Consider the following 22,805-nt stretch of genomic DNA (forward strand, 5'->3'; position numbering starts at 1 on the left):
GTAAAGAGATCAACAGAATCATTTTGGGCGGGGTTTAATGTAAAGTGTCTAAAGTGAATGTAAACAGACAAAAAATCGCGAATGGTCAAAAAGATAAGATCTGTGCATTAAGACTTGCAGTGTAAACACAGTTTAAGTAAGCGGTCAGTTATTCAGTTCAGTGACGCGAAATGCCATGACTGACCAATTGGAAGCAAGCATTCCACCGAGCCGTGCAATAAGGAAAGGCACGCAGGTTTTAACAAGGGGAAGGGAGTTGCAGGCCTGGGTTACGCCTGTGCATCAAAGTCACCACTTCAAGAGAGTCTAGAGAAGTGCAGGGGGCATCAAAGAAGTAGCTCACTGCTCATTTCCAGGAGTAAACCATTACACACATCTGTTTCTCAGAAAGGCAGTCACAATAACATTCCTTATCTCAGCCAGCTGTGCTAAGAATGCCTCATCTCATTCTGTGTCTCTTTTTCTTTTTGCAAAATTAGTAGAAGTAAATGTTAAGCTAGCATTTAAAAAAAAACAAACAAAAAAAAAACATTTAACTCCATTAAAAAAGAAAAACTAGAGCTTTTTCCTTCCATATTAAGTGTAAACAACCACACATTAGTAGTAGAAGGGTGGTTTCCCCATATAGTGTTCTACGGTGCATACAAGTGAAGCCTACTATTTAAAAAAAGTGGCCAGCAAAAAAAAAAAAAAAAAAAGGCCGGTGCGTTTCCTGTCTGTTGCATTTGAAACGACTCCCTCCAGCAGCACTGCTGCAGCAAAGAACCCCAGCTGTTTGAACCAGGCATGCCTTGACGTCAGCTGGTCGCCAGGCAACCGTCAACCACAGGGGTGTTACATTTTCCATTGCTCGTAGCCTTCAGATCCTCCAGTGTATCATGCTACAGCACTTGTATGCTCACAGTTGGGGCGATAGAATCAACCTCACACAAAAACTGTTTGTGTTGGGTTGGCTCGCACTGCGCTGCAGGAGAGTACGAGTTCAGAGCAAAGCCGCGCTAAGACTGAACAAACACTCAGAGCTTGTTTTGTCAGTCTATATCTGGTTGGTGCTGAACATTTAAACTTTATTCAGACAACATATTTAGTATGTTTGGCTTTAAAAAAATGTGCACTTAAAACACTTAAAGTCCTGTCTTTGTTTTATTGTTCTAACATGTCAGCTTCTGGCTCGACCAGTGGCGTGAGTTTGGGGGCGGGACTACCTGTTAGTTTGACAAATGGAGGATTGGGACAGGGTAAAAAAAAAGAATTTGGGAAACCTGTTAGAAACTATTATTATTGAAGTTCCGTTTGGTCCCACTAGTTGGTACCACCATGTAGAAGAAATTACACAAAACAGCATTAAAAAAGTCAATCTATTTACTTTTTAGTGCACATTCTCACTCCTATTGATATACGATCTATTGGTGCATGTGCCAGTATTCATTAATGTGGTATATATTGGGTTAATGATCAGTATTGTTAGTGTGGGCACTTCAAAATATTGTGAATAATTGTAGGTGGTGGTGCCTTATTATCCAAATTTTTTACATTTTTGAATGCACATTAGCTTCTTTTCCATTAAAGGGGGGGTGAAATGCTATTTCATGCATACTGAGTTTTTTACACTGGTAAAGAGTTGGATTCCCATGCTAAACATGGACAAAGTTTCAAAAACTAAGTTGTACATTTGAAGGAGTATTTTTGGAACAAGGAGTATTTCCGGTTTGTCACAAGTTTCGGAAAGTTTTTTTCGAGTATGGCTCTGTCTTACGTAAGGTAGGGCGGAATTTCCTTATATGGGTCCTAAGGGCACTTCTCCGGTAAGATCGCGGCCGCGCGCGCACTCGTAGACTAGAGCAAGAGAGTGAAAGCAGTTCGCCATCAAAGCGCCCTGCCCGGCTTTTGGGAAGTCAATGTCACCAAAGAAGTGTGTTTTTGGTTGCCAGGGCAAGACAACCCTGCACATATTCCCAAAGAACCCAGCGTTAAGGAACCCGTGGATGGAGTTTGTTTTCCTGAGCATAAACGGAGTTGTGTAACTGTTAGACTGTTTGTTCCCTGCATTTCGACGATGATTGTTTTATAAACAAAGCCCATATCGACGGATTTGCAGATCGTCTAATGCTTAAGGATCGAGCAGTCACAATGATAAAGGTTTGCGGTCGTGCGTTGGAACCGGACGGTGAGTAAAACTGTTTGTTGAACAAATGTCTCTGTGTGTTGTCACTAGCTTGGCGCAGCACAGCTAAGCTTCGCCCACAGGGCCCGCCCCCAGCCGCTCGTTTTTTTCCGGAAAGACTCGGTACAGTCTATCTTTCTGTTAAAAATTTAATAAAACAAAATACTTTTTGGAGATATGAAGGATGCAATATTACTCTATAGGTACTCAAGATTAACAGGAGATTGAGTGAAAATGAGCATTTCACCCCCCATTTAACTAGGCTTTAAAATGTATAACACGTATGCTGCGTAAACATTTGGTCCGATTTTCACATTGGTCTGAACAAAAATCGCAGATGGGCTGAAAGAAAATACAAATTCACTCTCTGACAATAGGTGGCGCACATGGAAAGGTAGAAATACAGCGGTTATGTAAATGAAAAACAATTAGGGCTGCAACAAGTAATTGATAAAATAAATAATAATAATGAAAATAATAGTGAATGTGTTATACTAAGCACTTTTTAAAAAAAGCATATCATTTGTCATGTGCTTTGTAATGTTGTTTAGTCAAATAGACTAGGTTAGGGTTAGTTACAGTACTTGTAATTATGCATAATTTACTGTTACTAGTGCAAAATGCCCGTGCAAAATCAGTTTTTGTGTGTGTTTTTAGTAAATGTTGGTTTGGTGCCCGTGAAAGAGACTGTGAACGCATTGAATTCAGGGAGCAGGCTAGGTTACTACAAATGATGGCTGTGAATAAACTATAATATTCAGAAGTAAACAATGTAGCTGACTGAGTGTTTATGTATACCACTGAGTGTTTATGTATACCACAATGTAGCTGACTGAGTGTTTATGTATACCACAATCACCCAATATGATAGCATTTTGAAAAAAAAAGTGTCTTGAATTTATTGCATTTTGGGGAAAAATAATCAGTTTTTATAATAGATCTTTGAAAATCAAAATCTGGATTTTAATTTTTTATGATATTATAACCTAAGGATGCTATGTGAAAGTTTGAAACAGAAAATAGTGGTTTTCATCTTGCCACTTTCTTGGTAAAGAAAACACATTTTTACTCAAATTAATCAAAATTGATTTATCACGTTCTGGAACCAAACTATAATATTCAGAAGTAAACAGTGTAGCTGACAGAGTGTTTATGTCAGAATGTTTATTTTTAAACCACAACCTTCTTGGGGCTTCTTTGACCGATACAACTCTCTAATGTCAGAATGTTTATTTTTAAACCACAACCTTTTAAAAATGATATATTTAACGATATCTTTAGCATTTCTCATCGTCAAACTTGGCACTGCACTTACTCGTGCCCGTGGCAAGACACCTGTCGAATTTGAAATCCATCGGACTAACGGTTCGAGAGATATGTGGTTAACAGACACACAGACAGACACACAGACAGACGTTTCTGTAATTTATAGCTAGATTAGTATAGTACGTACATGTAGTAACGTGTAAATAAACCTTAAAACAAGAAACTGTATTTTTATGAGGGCAGTAAAAGGACTATTGTAATTGAGTATAAATGTTAGGTTCAGTTGAGAGCATGTGTGTTTTTCCCACCTCGTACAAGTTAACATTTACTCAATGCTTTTATTTTTCTTTATTATCATTTAGTAAATTAACTTCTGCTTTCAAATGTAAGCAATTGGTTTAAATTGTAAACCTTTTTTTGCACAAAGTGTTTAATTGTACATAGCCTACACAGATACAATCACTTAGCACATTGTTTGAAGGACAACATTGAGCAGGATGTGGGATTTTGTAAAATAATGAATGTACTATACTTTAGTTTAATAATGGTTTTTTTATTTAATATTTTGTATTTTTAGGGGATTTTATGGTACTAAATTATATTTATGTAATAGTTATGATCTATTTATTACCTGTTAACCACTTTTTGAGCATTGACCGGAAAATTAAATTTCCAACTTAAACTGTCGAGGATCTTGAATGCTTTGGAGCACAGACTTTAGTTTAGTATCTTTTTAAAGAACACACTTTAGATTATTGCTAAAGTGAGAAAAAAAAGTGAAGCTAAAAAATGTTATAGAAGTTTAAGTTTATTTATATGAAAAAAATACTATTTTAAAAAAATATACTAAGCTTCCCATTCATTTCCAATGCGGTCATTATCGTGTGTGTGTGTGTGTGTGTGTGTGTGTGTGTGTGTTCACATAGAAAGCGCTAAACAAAGAAAAAATTGCCAGATTAATTGGTTGAATTAAAATAATCATTTGTTGCAGCTCTTAAACCAATAACTAAATACCTATTGAGTAGCCTAATAGTTTTGGCAAACTCACATTCATTCAGACTCCCTTTCAGTTCATAATGCTCACTTATCGCTATCCAATCAATTCATGATCTCTCAAATGGTGACTTATTAGGAATAATTCAATGATTTAATGCCAACTAATATGAGAACAACAACATTTTCCAACAAAGCGGCACTCATGTGAGTGTGTTCATTCAGTTAGCACAGCATGTATGACACGAACATGTGTGTCACACACACTATTTCTAGAAAGCTGTCCACCCACTCTCTGTTGCCAACAACCTACAGCAATCCACAGGCCTAGACATGTTTCATCATCTTGTTCAAATTTTCACATAAACTTTAAAAGCCCTTTGGGTTTACATGAGGGTTAAAACAGCTGTTAATATGCCAGAGCTTATTAAACTGCAAATCATTTTAGTGTAACGTAACATCATTCCAATATTGACCTAATACAGTCATCATCAAGGCTTACATAAGCAGAACAATTAGAACACTGTATTTAAGCTTTACATTCCAGAAATGTGTAGTGCAAATAGATAAAGTAATACTCTAAAAAACAATGGTTTTAGTTTAAGATCCAGATTTTACACTGGAGTGGACATACCATAGTTGTTCAGACATTGAAATTATTATTTTATTTGTATAATTTTATATATTATATTGTGTGTGGGGATAGATTGTTGTATTTTCTTTTTCCTTTTAGAAGTTGATAAATCCAATTTATTTTGCTATCCTAACTATACATGATTATAGTTTTTTCACAATGTTACCCTCATCTGACCCTATAAGTCACACCAAATGAGAACCACTGCACTGAAGTAAACTAACCTGAATCATGCAATATAATGCAGCTCCACGCTTTGGTAAGTAAACAAAAAGTGGCAAAGTCTTGCAATGTAAATGCTCACAGCTTTGCTCACAGCAGGCTACACTTGCTGTTGGGTTTGCTAGAGCAAGTAACCACAAGCCTCTGTGCAGAGACAGACAGACAAACACACACATGCACAAGGGTTCTTCCCTCATCTGATTGACACAGGAAAAGGAGACACCATATCAGGGGAGATACTGAGCATGCAGAAAAGTGAACCGCATCTCTGACTTGCACTGGAACAGTGTTATCTTGTCATCTTATCATCTTTCTTAATTAATAGAACTTGCCGCATAAACAACAACCGTGCATTGCAACCGCTTAGTTAAAACAGCAGGTAGAACATTTTTCAAACATTTTCAAACAATAATTCTTCTTAATAGTGGGGCAAAGCATAGCAAATGGTGCATTTTTTTTACCAGTCCAGGTGCATTGCTCAAAGCACATCCTGGTGACACACCTTTAACCTGTTTGCAAGTAGGAAGTGCATAGAAAATGTAATCTTGAGAAACTCATCTGTGGTGTAGTTTCACTTTCTGTGCTATTCGAAAACATACACTGATCCAAAAAATGTATGAGTTTGCAGTCTCGCTAGAGTGAAATGTGCAACAGCTGTCAAAGGAACCAAAGGAACCGTGCTTGAGGGATCCCCTCTGCTGAGCACATGGGACGTAATTAGCAGCAATAAACCACAACACACAGCTATTAGCGCTTAAAAGGCAAGCCCACTGGAAACTTTTCTGGGTCGCTTGTTTGACTAAAAGCACTGATAACAAGTTTGTGGTTTTTATCACTCTTCATTTTTTCCGAAGGCCCAGTGCAGCCCACAAAACAAACCACGCTGCAAGTGTTTGTAGAGTAAAATGAATACAGATATGTTTATTGCTCATGAATTTCACCCCATACCGTGTTACTGTGAGTGGTGAGAGGCTAAGCAGAACCATGAAATGTGAGATAAACCTGTTTTGGAAAAAAGAATGAGATCATTGAAAGCATCTGTCTTGCCATTTTTAGAGTGATAACCCTTTGGAAAATTTCCTTGTGATAACACTTGTGATCCCTCAGAGCCTGGAAACAACCAAAAAATAAAAACTTAAACAACCACAGAATATTTCAACAGTCTAAGAACACAGTGTGAGCCAAAGGGCTTTCCTACAAGGCTGCCTAAAGAAAAGAAATGAGACCCTAAGAACACACTGGTCTGAGCCAAGCCAATTTCTGTAATATATACACAAAAACATGAACTGAAGTCATCTAAAAGCGTCAATACATGCTAACTGAAACATAGACTAAGCTAGGGATGTGCTAAGAAACTACATATTTATTTTGTTTAATGACTTTATTTCACAGGACAATGAAGAAGGGATAGGAAAGTACAGGTAGAGAGCAGAGAAGAACAGGACAGGGACATGACCGTGGACTGAGGTGATCCCGGATCCCTCTGTGTCAAGGCCCCATTGACAAATCTGTTGTAAAGAAACCCCCTGTATTATTATCCTGGTTTCAAGTTCACCCGTCCCAAATCAGACACGGGGTTGTTCACATACGACACGTCCTTGCGCTCTAAAGTGGCTAGACAGAGCAAAACATAATGGAATAGAGTGCAAGGATCTCAAGATTTTTTTTTTTTAACCTGACAGACCATCTTGAAAATGCAATGTTGTCGGTGCCATAAGCTTGTGGGCAGCAATCTGACATGCAGCTGTACCTCAGGCAACCCGAGTTCTGAGTCCTGAATTGTGGTCCTTTCCTGGTCCTGATCTTTTCTCTCCTCTCCAATTGTTTCCTGTCTATTTCTATAGTGTCCCATACAAATAATACAAAAAATATAAGTCAACATCACTAATTGATTAGACTAGAACACTTTTTAGCAGCAAAGCTTTAATTAGCTTTAATTACAGAATGCTAATCGACTAGTCAATTAGTCAACAACTATGACCCATCCCTAATGTAGGCTAAATATAAAGCACAAATCCTTGTCATGAACTTGTGCTAGTCTAGAGTGCACCAGTAAATCTGACCAGTAAAGTGAGCAATAAAAAGCTCATTTTTATTGACTGTTCCCTGAATCCCAACCACATGCGGCTCTTCTAGTACGTCTGCCCTCTGAAACCAAAGCCATTCCATTGTAAATGCACATGTCCGGGAACAGCAAAGATTCCATCGCAGAAGTTCAAGGTTATCAAGTAATCTCACCCTTGTGATCACTGTGAATAGTTAAACAATCTTTTATAAGTGCTATCTTTCCTCAGGATGCTACAATAGGATGTTTGCTCTCCTCCACTGTGTGTTTACAAGAAATAGACGTCACATAAAAGGGACCTACGGCATAGATCCTGTGTGGCGAGCAGAGTCACATTATTCTACAACTTAGTGTGAGGCTGGAGGACTGTGTGACATCCATGTCTAAACAATGAGCTCCTCTGTAACAGCATGCTAGCTGCAGGGTCTCTTGATGTGACTGCAAACGCAACATGCCTAAATAGGCAGGCCCACACATTCTCATGAGGGCAAACATGTCGCAGAGACAAGCGCAACCCCATAGAGAATGCGTCACACATGTCACTTCTACAGGACATGATTGTATAGCTATTGAGTTTTTTTTATAGCTGCTAATGCAGTTGATTATCAGGTCTCCATGTTTCCATTACTTATAATGAATGTTTTGCTTGAAAAGCTAATAAGAATTTTTAACATACTGGTAAAGTATTTATTCCCATGTAACCACTTCATTTAATGACAAATCATGAATAAAACTGAGATTAAGATACCATGGAATAGTTGCTGTCACTAACTTTACATGTACACCACTATTTGTTCCTCACTCTGTTTTGTATTTCGTTTAAAGGGCGGCCAACTAAAGTCAGAGAAAAAAGTCCATCTGACAGCAGGACACAGAAGTACCATTGTATGTGAGAATGTCAACAGTTACTCTGGGTGAATACAGACGAGCACTGAGCAGGAAAGCGCAAGGACAGTGTAAATGCACTGGAGGAAGTTGAGAATACACAAGATGAATTGTGGGACTGACCAGTATGTGTATCTCCTCAAGGTAAAATCTATGCCCCTGAAGTCATTTCTGCCAATCACATAAATTGCAGACATTTTAAAAGCAAGTGTGTTTGAATCTGACTATAGCAATAATTTCATACACATGAGCTTATGAAGCATAAGCACATAATTCTAAAGCTATAGCTCAAACAGAAATGCATGGCACTGGCAACAACAAAGTCATGGGTCCGATTCCCAGGGAATGCTTGAACTGATAAAAATGTATACCTTGACTGCAGTGTAAGTCACATTGGATTACAGTGTCTGTTAAATGCATAAATGTAAGCTATATTTTTGCTGCCCCAAATTAAAAACCCATCAAACCACTGTCTTACAGGATCAGAGTGCTTCTATTAAAAGTGTGTTGCTTGTATTATTAGTGTGTTGCTGAATACATATAAAAGGCTGTTATGATCATGCGGAACCAGGTTCAGGTCCCGGTCCTCTCTGACTTCTTTTCTGACTTCCTGTACACTCCCAGAAAAAAATTTGCAAAAACTGTACCTTTAGGGGTATATGACAGCCTGTCACCAGGGAAGTACCCTCAAAGGGAGAAGTCTAAGGTACTAATATTGACCTTTTAGGGGTAGAAAGATACAAAGTTTTCTTTTTAAGGGTACTGGGTTTGTTGAACCCTTAAAGGTTTAATTTATATACACATTTTTTGGCAGTGTACTTTCCTGTCAATTATCCACTATCCTGTCTACTAAAGCCAACAAATTAAATAAAAAAGGACATCATAGGTTGACTTACCGCTTTCTGTTGTGTCTGCAGGAAAGCTGGGGACCGCTCTGTGTCACTGGAGATGTCGTCCTCTGATTCCTCCCAGGACGAGGAGAATCCCGTTGAGGAGGCAGAAGAAGAGGAAAGCTTTCTCACGGCTCTGTTAGTTTGAGGACTAACCTGAGGCTCCGTGCCCTCCCCACTGACCTCCATGCCGTGGTCCGTAATAATGACAGCAGGGATGGATCCCAGCTCTGGACTGACCCAGTCAGACTCTGCCTGAGTTACTGCTGGCTCAGCTCCCGGCTTTGTCAAACATGTCTTGGTCCAAGATGCTGAGCACTCGTTGGCCTCTGGTGAAGTCCTGGAGTGATTGTCGGTAAGGCTGTCAGCTTCGCTCTTAATTCCTGCTGATGTGCTCTCAAGTGGGCCGCCCTCTTCTGTATTTGGGTCAGCCCTGTCCTTCTCCTCACTGCTGACCTGCAGCCCCTCCTCCATGCAGGAGAAGCGCTTTCCATTTTGCAGTTCTTTGGGGATCCCTGTTGAGTGATCCTTGTTCTGTGTTGCAAGTGTTTCCTCTGCGAGTTGGACAGGGACAAAGTTCGGGGGAGTTTTCCTGGAAATTCGTGGGCTTCGTTGAGCCTCTCTGCTGTGAGTCTGAGCAGATATTTGGGCCTCAAACAGATCCACCTTCTTGTTCACCTCCACATTCTGCAGTTCCTTGCCGCGCTCAAGTTGCTGAGCGGCACGTCGCTCTTCGTTCTCCTGTTCTTCCTCTAGGCCGGACCCACTGAGTCTGCGCACGCGACTTCCCACATGCACGCCCAGTGATTCTGGCCGTCGGCATGGTGAAAGTGCCCTTTGACAACTGGAACCGGTACCTGTTGGGAAGACAAAGGATTTGCCTGCAGACCCAGGGCTCAGGCTTCCTGGGCTATAGCTGCCCCCCAGTACCGGGCTAAATGTAGAACGACTGGGCACTGGGAGCACAGGCCTTCCTGTTCGAGGGCTGCTCTTATTGGTCAGGTTGTTGGGGTTCATCATTATCAGGCTGTTCAGAGCATAAGCTGCCATAGTGGCAGGCTGACTCTGTCCGTTTTTGCTCCCATTTAGGTCTATTCATCCAAGGTCCACTGGCCTTTGGAGCCAACCATTGTTAGGAGGGACCGAAGGAAAGCTGACACGTAGAATAAAATACAATCCCTGACTCCTTTCCTCATTCATATATTATGTCCACTTCTGGTTCATCCTTAGCAGAGGGCTGAAAAGAAGCACAAAATATTTTTAAATAGAAAATATCAAGTGTTAATGGTTCGTGTACCATTGTGCAAAAATACTGAATGTAATGGCTGATTTAACAAGCAAGAATGCCTGAATGAATTAAATAAATATGCGAGCATTTCAGAAATGCAAAAGTGCCTTGGGCTGATTATTGTGGTCACTCATATTCATTTGCATGAAACACTTCTGCTGAACTACAGATAAAAAATGTCTCATGTGAATGCTTTGTTAGATTTTTAGAATTGTGTTGGTTTTGATTGCTATCAAGATGTTTCCGTTGGCCTCTGTGGTGAGACCTTGGCATACTGAAAACTTTTTTAACAAGTTTTGCTTGTCTTTCTGTCTAATACTCTTTTATTTATTTGTCTGAGTAATCTTTACTAAATCACACTGCTTATTCAGTTAGGGAGTCATATTATGAATATGAACCCACAGTTCTAAGTGTGTTGGCCAAAATACTTCTTTCCATTTGTAGAAATATAAACAGAGCAGATCAAATACTGGAAACACTTACTACTAAAAGAGACGGTCAACATAACCTTTTATGTCTTCACTGGAAAAAAGAATGACTGAGGCTGTAATACAATACAACTTCATGTAAAAAATAATATTCCACATACCATAACCCTCATATCATATTTAGTTTGTCTTGCCAGTCTATAAACGAAAAGATAATAGTGCACTGCACATTAATTCTGAAATACCAAAAATGTACCCGTGTCTAGTACCTTGTGAGGCCTCAGCCCCGCTGATGTTAAACATCTGAGGATCTTAAGAAAAAACAGTCTGTGAGGTATCAATTAGCTGCTTCCATTTATAGCAAAAGCTATGACATGGGAAAAAAGATTTGTTTAACTTGTGCACTGAAATTGAATTACCTCATTGGCTGAGGCAAATTATTTCATAATGAACCAGAACAATTTCCTGCAAGTTTTCCAAGTGGGACTAATTATTTTTGCAGTTGAGGCAAATGAGTTGAGGATCAACACACCGAAGAATGAAGCAAAATATATTTGTATAGAAACGGTTTGGTTGCAAATATATAATTTTCCTAAACACTACGTCAAGATCCTCACCTTCCAACAACTATGCGAATTAAAACATCCACCTACTGTATGTATTCGGTTGTTCGGTTGAATAGCAATGTCTTTCGCATAGTCAAGATTTGACTAAGAAGTTAGGTAGGATGGACAGATTGTGCTCTGCATTTTAACTCAAGGGGAGAGGTCAAGTTTGGAATGCACCTCCTCTCTCTACCACCACCCTTTTAAGTGATTTTAACGGTCCATTATGCTCTGACATTTCAAATGCATCTTGAGGCATCCCACGTCACTGGTGAAACACTACCATAGTGTGTTTCAAAGCAAGTGTGTTGTCTAAAATTATCACAGGGGATCATAAAGCTGCATACTGCTAATATGAACTAAAATGACTCAAAGAAAATGACTCTCGTGAGGCTCAACAAAAGCCCTTCGCTGAACTGCCTACTCTTTGGCATTCACTGAATTTGAATGAGCTGGAAAACACGTGGTGAGTCTTATGAACTCAGTAGAAGAAGCATTTGCCACATTCTTATTCCAAGAACATTTTTATTCCATTGGGATTATTAACTAATTTATAAAACGCGCATGAAAAATAGGAACATTAATGGGTAGTGAACTCTCTCTGGGATAGGCTACAAATAAAACTTGCAAAGGAAAGGTGGAAAACATTACTATGCATTCACGCCCTACATTGATTGAGTGTATTCTGGACAGTTCAGACCTATATTTATATAATACAGAGTATTTAAAATGTTTTCAGAAGAGCGGTGCCGATAACATAAACGTTCTATTGTCAAGTCATCACTACTGGAGCTTTCTCAGCAACCTCTTAACGAACTCCGAATTGAAAAGGCTTAAACCTACATTATTACAGTGCCATAAACTGAACTAAACATAACTCTGCTGCTACACTTCGTGAAGTCAGATAGTTGAGTCTGGCTGTAGACGTTTCTAAAACAAAAAGTGAACTTTTACAGAATACCACACCAAAGTCGGATGCTTACCTACAAGTCTCCTTGTTGCAGACGCTGTTGTTTAAATTGTCCTAAAAGCGCGTATTCGCGAATTCGAGACACGTAGCAGAATAATAACTTGAGCTTCTCCACTGCTGCTACATTCCAGGAGTTCTTTCACCAGTTTAAATCAATGTAGGCTATAATGTGTTACTGTGTATCGCACGAGCTGTTCGACACCTCGCGTCAGAGCCGTATGTTTGTTTAATGTACAAAAGGCAGGAAGGAAGTTAAAATGACAGTGAGTCTGAATTCAACGGAACAGGCAGAGCCTCCGCGAGCTCTTTCACACATTCAGCGCAAGGGGAAGAAGAACAACACTTGATGTCTAAGACTTCAGCTCAGAGGAGAAGAGCTCTAGTTGATTTATTGCTTTATTTATTAGGCTGCTGAACATATTGACGTTTGTGTGTTTGGATGGTTTGGTTTCTTGCTTTGTTTACACGTATTTTACAAATATGCCAGTCAGTAGTTTGGAACCACTTGACTGAATCTCTTGACTTGAGGCTTAAGCTTCAGTAGTTAAATAATCATCAAGTAGCCTATATAGTAGTTAAATAAACATAATATAGTAGCATATATATATATATATATATATATATATATATATATATATATGTATATACAGTATATATATATATACATATATATATATATACATATATATATATATATATATATATATATATATATATATATATATATATATATATATATATATATATTATTAGGCTACTACGTTCAGTCATTCGTGATTAAGTGTGTATGTATATACATTTGCTCAATTACATTTTTAAATGAATAAATGACATTTATAACTTTCTGCTAAAGCTAAAAATCCCACAACAACCAAATATTCAGAATTTCAGTTGACCGTTGTTTTTTGCAGTATTTGTTTCTTAATTTATTACATTTTATTTTTATACATTTTATTACATATTATATTTAGACATATTTTCATCCTTGCTGTTAAGCATTATATTGTACTATTAAAGAATATTGTTATTAAGTGTTACTCATTAATTCTTTTGACAATCAGTTGTAGTTTGAATGACTTACCAACAAGCAGAAAAAGGGTCTTAGTAGCTCAGTGGAAATTTCTTGTCGGATGTATGGTTATGAAAAGCATAAAAACATGCAGGCCTAGACTCTGTCAAAGGTCAAAAAGGAAGATGTGAAGTTCATCAACCGGGCTGACCTGCTTTTATATAGTTCACCCCCCACAACAATTCATGTTACAGCTCCCAATGTACAGTATGACAACATTGTTCTGATTTTCTTTCTTTCTCTCTTATGCACTGATGACCAGCCCCATCAAACAAAGGAAAGTGTGTCATATGCACAAGTAAAATGGATGGAAAATATAATGCTTCAGTGGCCACTCTGATTTGAATGAGACGGGTTTGCTGATAGGTGGTATGAAAATTAATTTTCCATCCTCTATGTTGGAGATGGGGTGCATGACCATGTTCAGCAATAACATTCCTTTCTTCAAAGTATAGAGCTGTCTCTGAGATCTTTCGAAGTTTCAGGATATGTGGGCCCTCCAGCCAACCTAATTCATTTCCACCAACATTTCCCTATCAACTGCAGCGACTATAAAGTCATGTCCGTGCAATCGTAGAGCTCATGTGCATTTCAAATGAGTTAGGAAGAAATCAGCCACATTAAACTAAATAACCTTTAAGACAAAGTTGAGAAGTTGCAAAATGATGTTCTTGCATTAAAACATGTTTGTTAAAATTGCTTGAGAATCTTTGAGTATTTCATTGGTTGATGTTTCAACCTTGCAGAAGCAGAGGTTAAGAAATAAAGCTTCACATACGTATTATGAATGTGATGCGCCAATGCAAACGCTTATTCTATTTCTCTGTTTATGTGTTTTTCATAATTTCTTGTAGTCTTACTAAATGTGTCAAGTTAAAGCTTACTGTATGTCAACATCATGTACAGCATGCTTGATTACGTTTATGTTTGATGAAGTATAGCCATAGAGTCCAGCTTTATCCAATAAAGCAAGACCTCTTCAACACGCAGGCCAAACAGCCACAATATAAGCAACATGGAACAGTAGACTAAACAAGGGATAAAACTCAGATGAGTTTTAACATGTTATTGTTTATAGATCAAATTGTCTTCGTTCAATTAAATAAGGAAACAAACAAATAAAAGTTCATGATTAACATCTTCAGTAATAATGAGGTCACTACTCTCAAATCACAGAATCACAATATATAAGACACGTAGCCTATTCCACCTAGTGGTACAACACAGGAAATGCACCAATATTTTTAATGAAAACATAATATAATATAATATAATATAATATAATATAATATAATATAATATAATATAATATAATATAATATAATATAATATAATATAATATAATATAATATAATATAATTAGTTATACTTAATTGAGAGACACCATTTTAAAATGTAGGCTACTCACAAATACCCTGCATTGCAGGATGGGTTAGTCCTCTGTCAGGCAGTATAAGTATGTGTTTAATATATATATATATATATATATATATATATATATATATATATTAGGGCTGTCAAACGATTAATCGCGATTAATCGCATCCAAAATTGTATTTTTTATTTTATATTTATACACACATGCATGTATATATTTAAGAAATATTTGCATGTATATACTGTGTATATATATTTATATTATATATCATTTATATTATATATAAATGTTTTATATATAAATAACACATTTTTCTTAAATATATATGCAGGTGTGTGTATTTATATATAGAAAATAATTATACTCCATACACACACATATATTATGTAAACACAAACTTTTATTTTGGATGCGATTAATCGCGATTAATCATTTGACAGCCCTAATATATATATATGTGTGTGTGTGTGTGTGTGTTATTATAAATATATGTGTTTAATTATAGTTTATATTTAATTATTACAAAAATTATATTTTTGTTCTATGCAAAAGCATGCTATTTAGTTACTGTGAATAGTTTTGGGGGCAATCGCATTTTTTGGGCCAATAGACCTGATTCACATCAGCTCCATATTTTATTTATTATTTTATTTTTATTAACAAAAAAAATAATATGTTACAAATACAACAACCATATTTGATTTTTAACGGGAATGAAAGCGAGGCAGTGACGGATAGACATCTCTTCAATACCTTTTGTAAGAAGTTTCAGTATAAAAAAGTCCAGACAGAGCTGTGGAAAATTATAAATAACCAAGGAGCTTTATACAGGTTTTATTTTTATTTTATTTCATTTATTTTTTACAGCGGATGCAAAAAAAAATTATTATAATAAAAAAAAATCCGTAGCTGCTTTATATGCCGTTTTGTTTTTTAAGTATCCCTCACAGCCACGTCATCACGCTGCTGTGGCTGGGGCGTTTGAACCACTAGAGGGCGGTAAATGATCAAGCATGTGCATGATGTTGTTTTGAAATTGAATTATGCGTAATTTCAATATTATGATTTGTTAAAACTGCAGTAGGAATTGGTTTAATGTGATGCAACTGCTCATGGATAAATAATAACACAGACTAATTAATTATATTCCTAAAATATTGCTATTGAAGCACATCCCGCACTAATTTAGTATCGCATAGTATTGCGGTTATATTTTCAAGGCGTTCTTCGTAATGAGAGTTTAATATAAAATGTTTGTCCTTTGTCAGCATATAAAGGGTCAACCTTCGATGACTGAAGAAGAAAAGAACCAATGAAATCGCAGATAAAGTTTCCAAGCACCGCTCTCTCACTGCGTCGCGTCTACTGAGTAACCAATAGCAGGCGACTGGGGGAGGGGCCAAACAGCTCTGACAAACACACTCGAGAAGGGTAAACAGATATCACCTCATGGACGCAGATCCAGCGTACACAGAGAGCTGGACACTGAAAACAAACACGTATTTGTCATAAGTAAGTACCAATGCATCCATTTCTTTGGCTGAATAAACTTATATTAATGCATTTAAGTCGTTGAATGAAAGTCAGCACTGTAAAGAGCGCAAATTGTTTTTTAAGTAACGTGTACTTGAGATTGCTGGCTAACAGACGTGCAAAGCACACGTGTCGTGGGACCATACTTTGATCTGGATTCGAATAGTGTTTAATACTTGTATACTGTTATATTTCTGTGCATATGGATTGGTAAGGTTGCACGTACATTGCGCATGTGTTTTGATCATGTCCACATGGTCCTGGGAACATTATATAATGTTATTTTAATCACCCTTTAACCAAAGAACTCTACGTAATATTCCATAGTCTATTCATTACGATGTTGATTGGTGTACAAAACTCTGTTGAAGCACAAGGCCTGTTCGTTTACACTACACTTGAACTCCTCTAGGATTGCTGGTGTTATTATGTGCCAGAAATCTTTCAGAACAGTAAGGGTTGGCAGGCACACACAGGTAGAGATGTGGTGTGCATGATCTGGTTTGTCTGGAAAATACACTACCAAAACAAAAAATGAGTTCATGCCTTCTTTTGCAGTGAGGTCATCTTTAAAATAAGATACATTTAATCTAAACGCAATAGCATATATCTTTATTATAATTAACTTTATTTTATTACTTATTTGTAAACCGTTGTAGCATATTTGGACAGTAAAAACACTTTTGCCAGTGAGGTACAATATAAACTATATGCAATGAATGAACTAATACATACTTTAACTTGAATGACCGGACTGAAGGGCACAATATGGCTCGTTTTGATTTTGCATTATCGCTTCACTGCAAATGCAACTGATGTATCAGTGAGATGCCAGGTAAGTCATAAAATGCATCTTATGATTTTTATCTTGCACAAATCTTCTTACACAAATTTGCTTATCTTACACAAAATCATCACAATTTGTGCATTTATGCACTATTCTATGCCGTTTTGTAGTATACATCGTGTGAATAGTGTGTTCAAACTAAAAATTCCAAAAAGAAAAAGTGCGCTTTAAATACAGGGATGATGCACTTAATTAACTGAAAAAATGAAGTGTGGAATGTTGGACACTTCATGCACTCAGCTTTCACAGCTTTAATTACATAGCGGAGGGGGAGGGTCTATAAGACTATTTAATGACAAAATAACCAATTCATAAATTCGTTTGGAACGCAACTTGTAACTTAGATGACCTGACTTAAAGGGATAGTTCACTTTGAAATTAAATTTTGGTATGTTTTAGCTTACCTCAAGGGCATCCAAGATGTAGGTGTCTTTTTTTCCACAGTAGTTTCAATTTTGATATTTTTAGGTCAAACCGTTCTTGTCTGTCAGTCGTATAATGCAGGTCTATGGTCACTGTCTCAAAGAGCATACACAGAGTCCAAATTAAAACAATTCCCCATCGTCCAAATTAAACAATTCCCCATCGTAAGTACACATTGATGGCCTAAGACACGAAACGAGCGGTTTGTGTGAGAAAACGAACAGTATTTATATCGTTTTTACCTCTTATACACAGCCACGTCCAAGTGATCTGAGGGTGCGCGCGCTTCCTGGTGTGTGACGTGTACGCAGACTGGTGCATAGATGTCACTAGATGTCGCCTTAAAGACATTCGTTCCAATGAACTGCCGTAGCCAAGGCGACCTCTAGTGTATATATCTATGCACCAGTCTGCGCACACGTCACACACCAGGAAGCGCGCGCACCCTCAGATCACTTGGACGTGGCTGTGTATAAGAGGTAAAAACGATATAAATACTGTTCGTTTTCTCACACAAACCGCTCGTTTCGTGTCTTAGGCCATCAATGTGTACTTACGATGGGGAATTGTTTAATTTGGACGATGGGGAATTGTTTTAATTTGGACTCTGTGCATGCTCTTTGAGACAGTGACCATAGACCTGCATGATATGACTGTCAGACAAGAACGGTTTGACATAAAAATATCAAAATTGAAACTACTGCGGAAAAAAAGACACCTACATCTTGGATGCCCTTGAGGTAAGCTAAAACGTACCAAAATTTAATTTCAAAGTGAACTATCCCTTTAAGGGTGCAATTAATATGGCTCGTTTTGATTTTGCATTATTGGTTCACTGCAACTGATGCATCAGTCAGTTGCCAGTTAAATCACAAAATACATTTTTTGAGAAATTCAACTTCATTATTTATGTTCATTTATATATTTTAATGTATATTAATGCAGTATTTTACATATGTTTATTGGTGCAGTTTAGTAGATATCAATGCATTATTATGATATATTCATATGTTTATGTGTAGTTATCAGCCATAATTGTCAACAATCCTTTTAGCATATTAGTAACCAATAACCACGTGCCAGTTTTTGATTCAGTAACTCTCAACCTGGCCTCCTGCAAACAGAGAGAAAAGGGTGTTTCCCCTAACTAACTCTCTGATTGGCTCGGATTTTTTTTTATTTATTGTGTTTGGGTTTACTCTTGGTTATTTCCCCTCAAAGCGTATTTCACAGACTGTCATCAAGTTCCCTTTCTATGTGACACATCAGCTGTCGATCGTCTAGCATTGCACAGTGCTTAAGAAAGGGTGTCCAAAAATGGCTGACATTTGTGATTTGTTTCATGGTTATGACACCACAGTGTGATTTAAGAGTGTATTAAGAGGTCTGTCCTGTTTCAGGGAGGAGTAGCCATTGTTTTAGCTGTAAAGGAAATAAAAGGGTGTTGAAAGATATATGAAATGGGCTATTTTTTTCTGACACTTTCTTTGAAGAACTTTATGCATAGTCATCTATGTTTGTACGAGTCTTATTTATTTTTTTATTTCTACATTTTATGTCTACTAAACTATATCAGTGTGATACATTTCAACCATTGTTATTATCTTTAAACATAGTAATATCATTTTTGGGGACTCGTTTGTGTGTACATACAGTAGTCAACATTTGAAGTGGATCAAAACCTTTCATCAAAGTTATACATGAATTTTGAACAATACCCGTTCTTGTCTTAGGACAACCTTGATTCACTTTTTTGTGTTTGACTACTGTATGTATGTATATATATTATATCTTGAGCAGCAGATCAGCATATTAGAATGATTTCAGAAGGATCATGTGACACTGAAGACTGGAGTAATGATGCAGAAAATCCAGTTTTGGAATAAATTCCACTTTAAAATATATCAAAATAGAATATTATTTTCAATTTTAATAATGTTTTGCCATATTTATACTGTATTTTCAATCAAATAAATGCATCGTTGGTGAGCATAAGCAACATGTTCCTCCGTTTACCAACTGAGCGTTTATTGTTTGCAGCAAGCATTGTCAAGTTTGACATGCTAAATGTCTCAGTTGCAAATATGCAGATATGTCCAGGCATGTGCAACCTTACTCATGTGTAACAGTACAGACTCCAGTTAGAATGCTGCTGTATTGCCAGACCACACCTAGTTCACTAGATTAGGGTGCAAAAAGCAGGGCCAAAACCAGTAAGCTTGATTAACTAAATGAAAAGTCACTTGTTTTGTTTATCAAGACTTGCTGTATAATGCTATTGTTAATCATAAATGGCATAGAAAGACTAAAGCAAACATCATGATGCTGCAAGCCGCCTCTCTATTGAGTTATCCATGTGTTAGTAGGGTTAAATCTGAAATTATGTGCATTGAGCATTTCCAGACTGTCTTTGAAATAAAAGCAGAATAATTCCTTCCTTGTTTCCTAGTGTCATATCTTCCTGTTGGCTATTGAGGAATGATCACATTGTAGAATTAAGTCTAAATTTTGACCTATTTTCACACGAGGTGTGTTTATATACTGACGGGTTGCTCAAGGTCTGTTTGAGATAATTTTTCCTTGTTGGAGAACCTTTACCTCAGGAAAGAGGCCAAGTTTAAAGCCCTTTTATTTACAGGATAGTCAGGCTCTCATCCAACCCCTCCCCTCAGTTAAGCTTATTTGTGTCTGCGCTCTGAAGAGTTTACTGGTGCAAAACCGCTTGTTTTCCAAGTTGCTGTGTAAGTAAACTGCATTTTATAGTGGCGAGCTGGCAGAATTAAAAAAAAAGGTTCATCATGAAGTTTTACAGTAGTGCTTGGGCTGAATCACAGGCTCATAGCTCCTCATATGCTTCTTGTGATTGACTTAGTGTCTGCAGTCACTTTGTAAGAGAGTTAGTCATTGGCTGAAGGCTTTGAGACTTGTGTCATCATGAAAACGTTTAACCTTTGATAGAGCTGCCAAGAATGGTGATAACAGCTGTTTTCTTGATGCCCCATGACACTCCGGTGTTGATTTAAAGACATTCTGTTTACATATTACAGTCCCCATCCCCATACAATATATATCTCATGTCAACCACCTATGTTACACTAACAAAAAATATATACACGCTTCCATTCAAAAGTTTGAGGCTGGTAAGATTTTTTGTTTTGTTTTCATTTTTGAAAATTCTCGTACCATGGCTGTATTTATTTGATGATAAAATATTGTGAAATAAGTTAAAATAGCTGTTTTCTAATATACAGGTGCTGGTCATATAATTAGAATATCATCAAAAAAGTTGATTTATTTCAGTAATTCCATTCAAAAAGTGAAACTTGTATATTACATTCATTCATTACACACAGACAGATATATTTCAAATGTTTATTTCTTTTAATTTTGATGATTATAACTGACAACTAATGAAAATCCCAAATTCAGTATCTCAGAAAATTAGAATATTACTTAAGACCAATACAAAAAAAGGATTTTTTTAAATGCTGGCCAACTGAAAAGTATGAACATAAAAAGTATGTGCATGTACAGCACTCAATACTTAGTTGGGGCTCCTTTTGCCTGAATTACTGCAGCAATGCGGCGTGGCATGGAGTCGATCAGTCTGTGGCACTGCTCAGGTGTTATGAGAGCCCAGGTTGCTCTGATAGTGGCCTTCAGCTCTTCTGCATTGTTGGGTCTGGCGTATCGCATCTTCCTCTTCACAATACCCCATAGATTTTCTATAGGGTTAAGGTCAGGCGAGTTTGCTGGCCAATTAAGAACAGGGATGCCATGGTCCTTAAACCAGGTACTGGTAGCTTTGGCACTGTGTGCAGGTGCCAAGTCCTGTTGGAAAATGAAATCTGCATCTCCATAAAGTTGGTCAGCAGCAGGAAGCATGAAGTGCTCTAAAACTTCCTGGTGGACGGCTGCGTTGACCTTGGACCTCAGAAAACACAGTGGATCAACACCAGCCGATGACATGGCACCCCAAACCAACACAGACTGTGGAAACTTCACACTGGACTTCAAGCATCTTGGATTGTGTGCCTCTCCATTCTTCCTCCAGACTCTGGGACCTTGGTTTCCAAATGAGATGCAAAATTTGCTCTCATCAGAAAAGAGGACTTTGGTCCACTGTGCTTTATTAAATCCAGAGTCAACGCAGCCGTCTACCAGAACATTTTCAGAGCACTTCATGCTTCCTTCATTTTCCAGCAGGATTTGCACCGGCCCACACTGCCAAAAGAACCAAAACCTGGTTCAATGACCAGGGATTACTGTGTAATTACTGTGTGATTTCATGTAATATTCTAATTTTCTGGGATTTTGATTTCGTGGGTTTCATAAGCTGTAAGCCATAATCATCAAAATTATAACAAATAAAGGCTTGAGATATCTCACCTTGCATGTAATGAGTCTATGTAATATATTAGCTTCACCTGTTAAGTTGAATTCTTGAAATAATAACTTTTTGATGATATTCTAATTATATGACCAGCACCTGTATTTTAAGATGTAATTTATTCCTGTGATGTAATTACTCCAGTCTTCAGTGTCACATGATTCTTCAGAAATCATTCTAATATGCTGATTTGCTTCTCAAGAAATATTTCTTATTATCAATGTTTATATTAATCAGTGTAATTTATGTATTAGCCTATATGAATTAATTCAGTGACATGGCCAATGTTATTATATTTGTTTTATTTTTCATTCTTTTATTTTTATTTTCAACTACTTAAACCAAATTAGTGTGACAGATTTGCACAATGATTGTTTGCTATAAACGGTTGAGGTTGAGGCGATTGAATCACTTCCTTCTCTCTGGTACAGAAGGTGTAAAGAGGAACCATCATGGCAGGCGACATGTTGTTGCTGATGAGGGGTTTAGCCAAGCTCAGCCAGGCCGTGATCGAGACCCAGGCCAGCTCTTTGCGCAATGGAGGGGTCCAAGCTGTGAGCCACAGCATGCAAATGACGGCTGAAGAGGGCATGAGCATGGCCATGCAGAAGATCCAGGTGGGTTTCCACTATAAAAGATATTAGTTTTCATTATAAGATGGAAAGTTCTGGATATGAATTTGATTGGATGAGCCATGTTTGATATCGTTGTAAAATCGGCAGTGTACTTACTTGCACCTGTGACCATGCATCAGT

The 22,805-nt window shown here is 37.4% G+C and overlaps 2 protein-coding genes and 1 long non-coding RNA gene across 3 annotated transcripts in view; 2 read left to right on the plus strand and 1 right to left on the minus strand.

The window, feature by feature from the left end:
* LOC307168135 overlaps positions 1-9,222 on the plus strand; it is a 35,755-nt gene extending 26,533 nt beyond the window's left edge. The window contains exons 3-4 of the long non-coding RNA XR_013822901.1: positions 8,170-8,373; positions 9,147-9,222. This is a non-coding gene — a long non-coding RNA (uncharacterized lncRNA). The remainder of the gene's footprint in view (positions 1-8,169; positions 8,374-9,146) is intronic.
* The window catches only part of itpkb (inositol-trisphosphate 3-kinase B), a 32,525-nt gene extending 19,869 nt beyond the window's left edge, over positions 1-12,656 (minus strand). Inside the window, exons 1-2 of the mRNA XM_079887772.1 lie at positions 12,424-12,656; positions 9,126-10,356 (exon numbers count right to left, since the gene is read on the minus strand). Coding sequence (XP_079743898.1) covers positions 9,126-10,169 — 1,044 coding nt within the window. The 5' untranslated portion in view covers positions 10,170-10,356; positions 12,424-12,656. The remainder of the gene's footprint in view (positions 1-9,125; positions 10,357-12,423) is intronic.
* A 3,590-nt stretch (positions 12,657-16,246) lies between these two features.
* The window catches only part of coq8aa (coenzyme Q8A-a), a 33,520-nt gene continuing 26,961 nt past the window's right edge, over positions 16,247-22,805 (plus strand). The window contains exons 1-2 of the mRNA XM_079888220.1: positions 16,247-16,369; positions 22,482-22,667. Of these exons, the coding sequence (XP_079744346.1) occupies positions 22,503-22,667 (165 nt within the window). The 5' untranslated portion in view covers positions 16,247-16,369; positions 22,482-22,502. The remainder of the gene's footprint in view (positions 16,370-22,481; positions 22,668-22,805) is intronic.

The sequence above is a fragment of the Squalius cephalus genome (genome assembly GCF_949319135.1).
Source record: "Squalius cephalus genome assembly, chromosome: 12".
In the NCBI taxonomy this organism is placed as follows: domain Eukaryota; kingdom Metazoa; phylum Chordata; class Actinopteri; order Cypriniformes; family Leuciscidae; genus Squalius; species Squalius cephalus.